We start from the raw sequence: 8795 nt of genomic DNA, 5'->3' as shown, positions 1-8795 counted from the left end.
TACTGTTGATAAAGAAGCCACAACTGCTGCATTGTGAGCGTCCACCTCTTTGTTTGTGGCAAAAACATGCAGCACGTCCATTGGACACTCTTTGGGGTCGGTAATAGTTTGTGTTAAGAGAGATCTGTCGCCGTCGCTGAGTAAATCTGCTTTCCCTTTAACTCTAATCCGGTTCAGGAGCTCCGCAAATGCTCTGTCGTCTTTCTGTCGCATGATTTCCGTCAGACTGACCATGTGGAAATTTTCGTTCCAGATATCAAGGACGCCGGCCTCAGTGACACAAAGAGGTTTTGCTCCTCCCACTGGTGGCAGCTGGTAGAAATCTCCCACAGCCAAAACAGAAATCCCTCCAAATGGTCTTGTGTTTCCCTTGATTTGTTGAAATCTCCAGTGGACATATGAAAACAAGTCTTTGGAGATCATGGAGATTTCATCAATGATTAAGATTTCTACATTGGAAAGAACGGCTCTCACTTCATCCAGTGTATTTCCAAGTCCTTTGTATGGTGGCTTTAAGCTTTTGGGTAGCTTCAAAACTGAATGTAAAGTCTTGCCTGAGATGTTGTAAGCTGCAGTTCCAGTAAAAGCTGTGAGGAGTACCGTGGGCTGAGACATGTCACCAATATCGCGAAATCTGGGAAGCTGGCGCAAGAGCTTGGTTGCTTCCTGGTAAACACATTTGATAACATGAGACTTGCCACAGCCCGCCCCTCCAGTCAAAAAATAAAAAAACGGGTCTGGATTTTGACCCCAGACACGTTGCAGACACCAATGGCGAATGGCGTAAAACATGGACGCTTGAGTCTCATTTAAACTACGGTACATTTGTCTAATAAAATCAGGGCTCAATTTGGGTATTTCGATTGCTGGCATGGCTCCACTGTTGACATCAACTTGGTATTCTGGGACAGGGTCTTGTTCTTCACTTTCATCGATTGAGGGTCGCTCCGCTACGCATTCCAAACGGTCCAACTCAACTTCAGGAGCAAAAGTGTTCCAAGCATTGCGAACCGGTCCTTGCTTTGTCAGTTCTTCCATAATCTTGTCGATTTTCTTTCCTTCACCTTCGTATCTTTTGCGGTTCCACTCAACGTACTGTTTAACTTGCCAGCTACCACAGAGTCCATTGTCGTAAAAGGCTTTGTAAGTTGTGTGTTCCTCATTTTTCAGGTCCTCATCTCTTCTGTGTGGAAAGTACAACTTCAGAAGCCGTCTGTAAAACTTTTCTGGTCTTTTCTTCTCTGAGAAACGGGTAAATCTGATAACTGCTGGTTTGCCCCTTGTTCTCTTCTGGATGTATCCGGCATCATTTAGGAGGGGGATTGCATTTGGTCCTTCAATTTGTTTTCCATAAAGGACCCTGTATTCCGACACAAATTCCGCCAGGCACATGTGTTGAAATTCTAACGTTTCAGGTCTGTTGAGATATTTTTCAGGCAATCCTGTCATCCAAACATTCTCTTCATCTGGGGCCATGTTCATCAGTTTGCTCATGGGAAGGCTCATTTTCACACAGTCTTCATCAGTTTGGATAAAAATGACACTGCGTGATGACTTTTTAAGGGGTAGACTACATGTACGGGCTACTGACTCTTGAGCGCTAACTTCTCTCTGTTTTGAATAGGCCTGCATGATCTTTTTCATCTCGTCCCGTTGGTTGATATCGGACTTCTTTAGATCCTCGACAATGGATTTGAGGAACTGCGCCATTTCATGCTCTGGCTTGGCTATGTAGGACATCATGTACTCAATACAGCTGTACTCATCGATCACATACTGAATGTCCATGTTAGCATTCCAAGCACGCAGGAGATCCGGGTTGTATCCATTCACCCAGCTGTCTTTGGGATCACGCTTCATCATCACTACCATTCCAGAAGTCAGAGCATCCACATAGTGGTTGTATTCTTCTTTGGTCATCTTACAAGCCTGGAGTAATTCTGGCAAATCCTTGAAAGAAGATTTTTGATCCATGAGCAAATCCCTTATTGATTTCAGCTTCCTCTTTGCTTCTCTTTGTTGGTTTGAGATGATTATTGGCTTCGATTTTCTGGACTTCTTCTGGCCATCCTTTTGTCTGGATTGCTTAGTTTTTTTCATCACAATCATTTTCAAAGTCGAATAAGAGAGGGGCTGTGATTCTGGTGCGGTCCATGGGTAGTTTGGGAAATCCAAATCTGCATTGCACATTTCCTTTCTTGCATGATTTGGAATGCTTTTTGCTGTGCATTTGAACCTCCGTTACAATTTTGTGGAGCTCAGGGTCTGTGGTTTCATCGGGCAACTGACAGGATATGTAACGGTCGATGAAATTGATGACTTGGTCACAACATGAGGGGTCCTCCATCTCAGGTGCATCCTTAATCCATATCACAGAATGTATATGCGGGGAACCCCTTGCTTGAAATTCCACACGATAAAAGTAATCCTCAACTGGTCCGATGGGCTGCGCAGGGGACAAAATGAGATCTGTGAAGAGAGCATCCACCCTCTTGGAGAACATTCTCATCACAGTAACAGGGTTGCTCCTAAGAATGTCACACTTGGTGTTCCAGTCGAGCTCTGAGAAGTTGACCTGCTCTCCGTGTTGAGCTTTGATGGCCTCAATGACTTCCGGCCATCTCATTTCAGCAGCAGAGAAGGTACAAAAGAAGGTTGGCTTTCCCAGCTGCCTCACCATGGCGTGCAAATCGCGCAAACCTTTCTCCCAATAAGCTGGAGTTCCTCTTAGGGGTTGCATAAAACGAGTGGCCTCTTTATTTTGGATTAGTTTTTCTAACTCTTCTTTGTCCTGTAGCATCTTGCTGGAAATGTTGTGTCCTTCTTTGCTCCGGGCTTTGCCTTTTCTTGACTGAATTGACATGCTGTTGTTGGCCATATGAGTCTCAGTAACAAACTGAGCAAAGAAAAGATAACTCTGGTCTTTGGCAAATCGAGTGTCTACAGAGAAAAGCCTGACATTGAAATACATACTTGGTGACAGTATAACTCGTCTGGCTTCGTCTAACGTGTTTTGGCCAGTGGGGAACTGCACAGGAAAAGCCTTGGCTTCCAGCCTTGGAACAGTAAAGAAGCCAACGGGTTTGTTTCCTTGGGCGGGAGCGACACTAAAAATTCCATCTCCATAGGAGAGCACTTCCTGTGCTATGTCAGGTGGCTGCATGCACGTGTCCAAGATCAGACCCGGTCGAAGAGCCTGATGTTCTTCCCCTATGTGGTCAGGTTGGTCTGTGACTGCATCCTCTGCTTGGGTTTCTGATTCCTCAACAGGTTGGTCGTCCTGGAAATCCTCAAATGTTGCACTTTCATTTATATTTACATCCTTGTAATCCGGGTGGGTCTCTTTAAGCTTTCTGAGTGCAGCCAAAACATTTTCCATGTTTACTGTGTAAAAGTATTGGTATCCTTTGTATTTAATTTTCCTCTTCAGCTTAACCTGTAAAAGCTGTGCTTCTGTGCTGGGCCTGGGAAGACAGTTCACGATTGTTTCCATTTCCGAAGGTACACAAACAACAGCTCCATGAATTGCTCTCTGCTGTCCTTTGGGCAATGAAACAATCTTGGCAAAAGGCAGTATTTTTGCAATCAATTGCCTCTCAAGTACATTCAATAGGGAAAGCTCTGTGGGAATAGGTGCCAGGTCCAGATGATTGGCAGCAGCGATTGATGGCATCTTTCCTCTGGTTACGTAGCTGTCACATGTGTAGCAGATCCACTCCTGAGTCCTCTCTTTGGGTACAGAACACGGGGCGGAACATGCAGAGTCACACATGTGAACATACGTACCTGTCAGGCATTCGGCCTCCACACGAATGTTCTTGGTATATTTGGCTCTGTTACAATGCTTGACTTGACTTGGGAAAAGAGCTCTGTGACAAACCGTGCAGACATGTGTGGGTCCAAGTTGAATTTTCTCTTGAAATTTCAGAATTGCAGCTTTCATTTCGTTGCTGATCAGAGGCTGTGGAGTTCCTTGGAGAAAGTCTAAAGTCCTTCTGTATTTTCGCCTGATTCTCATTGCACACTGCAGCATTGTATTTTGAGGAAGTGTCTTCTTTGATAGCCTTAGTCTCTTGTTGACAGCACATTTTTTAATATGTTGCACCCGGAACTGTAACTTGCTGTACATTTTCTTCATATACATCCTCATAAGTCTTTTCTGTCTGGCTGTGAAGTTGGGATCGTTGCTGTACCTTTCCTTTATATAGTTCTTCATAAATGTTTTTTGTCTGGCTGTGAAGTTGGGTTCGTTGCTGTACCTTTCCTTTATATAGTTCTTCATAAATGTTTTTTGTCTGGCTGTGAAGTTGGGATCGTTGCTGTACCTTTCCTTTATATAGTTCTTCATGAATGTTTTCTTTCTGGCTGTGAAGTTGGGTTCGTTGCTGTATCTTTCCTTCATATACTTCTTCATAAATGCTTTCTGTCTGGCTTTGTAGTTGGGATCGTTGCTGTATCTTTTCTTCACATATTCCATTAGTCTCCTTCGGTAAGCAACATCACGCTTGTATCTAGCAGTTAACTGGATCTTCCTCTCTGCATGTTGAAGAAGATATGCTTGTTTCATTGCCCGTAGTTTTTTTACCTTATATGTAGGCGATGTATCATATTTTTCTTTCTCAGATGTTCTTTGTTTCATTTTTTTAACTACATCCTGTCCCAGCTGAGCTTTGACCCTGTCTTTTACTTTTTTCCTCCTGGCTTTCGGCATTTTGGACACATCTGGCATCGTTGGGACGGTTTCCTCTAATATGTGGCCAACTTCAACAAGCCAAGCTGGCATTTCCTCTTCATCCTCTTCATCAGAAGTGCTCTCTGATTTCTTAGGGCTTGCTTGTGTGGATCCAGGTGAAATATTCAGATTGCTCAAGGCCGGAGGAGGGGCATCACCAATGTCGTCGCTGACAAACGATACTGGTACAAACTCATACGTGGCATTGGGGCCACGGTTCTGAAAGAGTTTGTACAGATGTTCAACCATGAGCGTTAGGTTGCTAAAGGTCATGACCACTGCAGTTCCGTTAGGATGGGGCAGGCCTGCTGAGTTTCTTGAGTGAGAATCAAAAACTCCAAACCTACCGTCTCTGTCCCGGAAAACTGCAATGCACTCAGGAGTCACCAAAAGAAAAGCATGGGTGACATTTTCAGACAGACACTCTAGTTGTGAGGCAAGAGGAAATCCCATTCGCTGTGACCTTTGAGGGCTATCATTCTGACACAAAACACGACCAACTCTGACACCCGTTGTGTGTACAGAGTAGATGTTCCCGTCTGTCAGTACTTGTTGGGGCATCTCTTCAACTGTCAAGTGATTATCAACAAATCTGCCGTCCAACATGAGCTGCTGTTTAATGCCAACATAAAGTGCATCTCCTTGCTCAAGTACTCTGTCAAGTAAGACTGTGTCACACTGCAACCCCTCACTGTGGTACGCTAAAAATGTCAGAGCCATACAGGTGCACTGGTGATTACGGGAAAATGTACCGTATCTGTAGTCAGCCTGGCAATGTGTGGCTCTCACAGTCTGGACAGGCGGACCGCTGGCGCAGGGTTCCAACGAAGAAGCCTGAATCATAATCAGAAAATGGCATAAATTTAGCATTTGTACATACATTTTTTGGCTCATAAGTTAACAAATTTAAAATATACAACTGTATTAAACAAAAACTGTTAACAGGTCAAGTTTAGTTTCCAGGATGTAGATATTCAAAATATTTGACATTACAACAGTAGATTATTCATGAAAGTTACCTGGCAGCTGTCATCCCTGACATGGTCCTCCAGAGGCATGGGAGAGGACTCGGCAGGGGCATCAACCTCCAACGTGGGGGCGGCTCTCCTGGGCTGGCGACGGGCTGGCCTGGTCCTCTCAGTCGGAGCTCCCTCCACCTGAAATCAAGAGGAGCTTTAAAGTTGGTGGAAAGTACAGAAGATGCACACAACTCTATATGTTGAGGTCTCTGATTTAGGCTCTGTTGCAAATATATTTTAAATAATTTAAGACAACTTACATCCACTACTATTCAACTATTGAAACTACTTTAAAACACAGAAAACAGTTTGAAATGCTTTCTGTACCAGAAACCAGGCAAGTGTCTCACAACACCGGCTTCAGTAGTTTTTGTTGATTTTGGTGCCGCCATTTAAAAGGTTAATAAAGTTTAGTTTCCAGTATTTACATATTTAAAATATTTGACATTACAACAGTAGATTATTCATGAAAGTTACCTGGCAGCTGTCATCCCTGACATGGTCCTCCAGAGGCGCGGGAGAGGACTCGGCGGGGGCGTCAACCTCCAACGTGGGGGCGGCTCTCCTGGGCTGGCGACGGGCTGGCCTGGTCCTCTCAGTCGGAGCTCCCTCCACCTGAAATCAACAGGAGCTTTGAGTTTAGTGGAAAGTACAGAAGATGCACCAAACATCTTGAGGTATCTGTGATTTAGGCTCTGTCTACAACATGTTCTGTTGCAAATATAATTTAAAACAACTTACATCCACTACTATTCAACTTTAAAACACAGAAAACAGTTTGAAATCCTTTCTGTAATGATAGATCAAAGGTTAAAATAGTTTCAGACCTGCAGCTCCTCCGGTCTCGGCTTGGAGGGATCGGGTCGTGGACGACGTCTCACACTGGCTTTCTAAATAAAAGACAAAACAAATGCAATGAAATGACTGACAGACCATTTGTAGCACATCAAATTTAAAATGAGCATCCAAAAATACCTTCTTCCCCTTCAGAGCACGCGTCGGTAACGGAGCGTCACGGCCAGACGCAGGAACGATCCGGTCCATCTCCTCCAGCACCGTTGGGCTGAACCACACAGGATTCGGGGGAATGGTCGAGTCCAGCAGGTCTCCCTTTAAAATAGAAAATAAAAATGCTTAAAATGTTTTCATTCCTTCACTGAGGGAACACACAATGTTCAGATTTGAGGTGAAGCAAAACGTACCTGTTGGTCAACCATCCTCCCAGTGATGTGTGGAGAGCCATCACCCCTCTGGACCTGGCGCGACGTCTGTATTGATTAGAAGATTTACAATGCTTACACATTCCCTAAAACAATGCTTACGTTTTATTAAAAAATCAAGTATGCATTACTTACCCTCTGGCCACCACGGACAACAGTCCAAGCGAAAGGGTCCGAAGGACGCGGAGCTGGAACCTCGCCGACCACAACCAGCCTGGGGGGGGAACGTCTCACCACGGGGGAAGGAGGCGTCACAGGAGCAGGAGGCGGAGGCCTAGGGGGGGAACGTCTCACCACGGGGGAAGGAGGCGTCACAGGAGCAGGAGGTGGAGCTGGAGATGTCGGTGCACTTAACTCAAGTTGCGTGTAGGACGCATCCCACAGCAACTGAGCAAGGACCTCCATCCCAGGATGGTCGCTCAGGTGAACCTGCAACACACAAGTCAAATAACACATTCAATCATGAACATTAAGCACTAGTAACATTTTGATAGCAACAAATATAAAAATTTTACTTACGCCATCCCTGCTCCACATGTCCAAGCAGCTCCGCGGGAAATGTTCAACTACCGAGAGGTAGCGAACATCTGAAGGAGAGAGGAAGACAACAATCATTCTTAATGCCGCTCAGACTAACACTGTAGTGATTTAATGATAGAGAGACACCTAGCACTAGTCTGTTTTTCACTAATTTTGTGTTAATTCCAACTTTAATTGGCAGTGAGCTGAGAACACATTAGGAACATTAACACCATTCCACAAAGTAAAATTTCAGTATAAAAATAAATTGTGTAACATCACTTACTTCTCCGAGCAGCCACACGGTGGTACTCCTGCCGGAGCAGCTGTTGGTGGTCTTCCTCCACGGTTAGACGTGGAGGAAAGTCCACAACAACCACCTGTATGATTGAATCAAAGTAAATAACACAAATTAACATACATTTATATATATATATATAAATTTTGTTTTATTTTTTTTTTGAACAAATTCAGTGAATATTAGACTTACGTTAGGGCAGAGGTTGCCGACGGCAAGCAGCAGCCCCTCGAAGTCCGCGCCCGACTGCTGCACGGTCCTTCTGGCTTCCAAGTTGTTGCCGGGTGCCAGAAGACAGACTACCTCGGGGGTCCGAGGCAGAACTGCTCCCAGCACCTCACGCCTCAACTCGTCCGCCGAGGCCCCGGGGGTTGCAAGAAACCCAAAGGAGAGGTTGCCCTCTGGCATGGAGACAAACTCATCAACGTAAGCACGCAGATGAGAGTCACCAACCAAAAGAACAAACTGAAAAAGAAATAAAGAAAAAAGATGAACGTGATATGATTAGGTTTTCAGTGCACACTGAGAATGAAGTATAAGGTGGGACAGAAACAACATACCCTCTTCTCCGGGACCGCGGCTGGCAGGACCAACTTGTGACTACGGTAAGTCACAGGGGAAAACGGCCACTTCACGACGCGATGGCGACGCCCCGTCCCACGGCCTATAGAGAGACAAACATACAGTTCAAAATCAAATTTCACTGAATTGAGAATTGAACATATTCTACAAAATAACTTAATGTACATACGTGACACAAGAGAGGTCAATGGCCTACGGGGCTCCTCCTGGCAAACCACCTGGCCCGGGGACTCCAGCAGTCGGGACATCTGAGAACAAATAAAAATTCAATGACTAAAGAAAACCAAACAAATGATCCAAAACTTAGTTACTGAACAGTAAACTACAGCTTTACCTTCTTCTCCGGAGACTGGGTGGGGGTCCAAGCCTGCGCGGTGGGTGGGGATGTCCTGGGCTGCAAACACAGGCATAATTACAACCATGTT

At 45.0% G+C, this 8795-nt stretch overlaps 1 protein-coding gene across 1 annotated transcript in view; it reads right to left on the bottom strand.

The window, feature by feature from the left end:
• Positions 1 to 1759: 1759 nt before the first annotated feature.
• Positions 1760 to 8795, bottom strand: part of LOC124864144 — a 14017-nt gene continuing 6981 nt past the window's right edge. The window contains exons 2-14 of the mRNA XM_047358814.1: positions 8705 to 8764; positions 8540 to 8618; positions 8349 to 8452; positions 7981 to 8253; positions 7777 to 7870; positions 7491 to 7558; positions 7107 to 7400; positions 6954 to 7019; positions 6727 to 6861; positions 6579 to 6641; positions 6229 to 6366; positions 5752 to 5889; positions 1760 to 5566 (exon numbers count right to left, since the gene is read on the bottom strand). Coding sequence (XP_047214770.1) covers positions 2087 to 5566; positions 5752 to 5889; positions 6229 to 6366; positions 6579 to 6641; positions 6727 to 6861; positions 6954 to 7019; positions 7107 to 7400; positions 7491 to 7558; positions 7777 to 7870; positions 7981 to 8253; positions 8349 to 8452; positions 8540 to 8618; positions 8705 to 8764 — 4992 coding nt within the window. The 3' untranslated portion in view covers positions 1760 to 2086. The remainder of the gene's footprint in view (positions 5567 to 5751; positions 5890 to 6228; positions 6367 to 6578; positions 6642 to 6726; positions 6862 to 6953; positions 7020 to 7106; positions 7401 to 7490; positions 7559 to 7776; positions 7871 to 7980; positions 8254 to 8348; positions 8453 to 8539; positions 8619 to 8704; positions 8765 to 8795) is intronic.

The sequence above is a fragment of the Girardinichthys multiradiatus genome, chromosome Y, assembly GCF_021462225.1.
Source record: "Girardinichthys multiradiatus isolate DD_20200921_A chromosome Y, DD_fGirMul_XY1, whole genome shotgun sequence".
NCBI classification, from domain to species: Eukaryota; Metazoa; Chordata; class Actinopteri; order Cyprinodontiformes; family Goodeidae; genus Girardinichthys; species Girardinichthys multiradiatus.
Note: the sequence above shows the minus strand (reverse complement) of the source record. Positions and strands in the feature narration are given on the sequence as shown.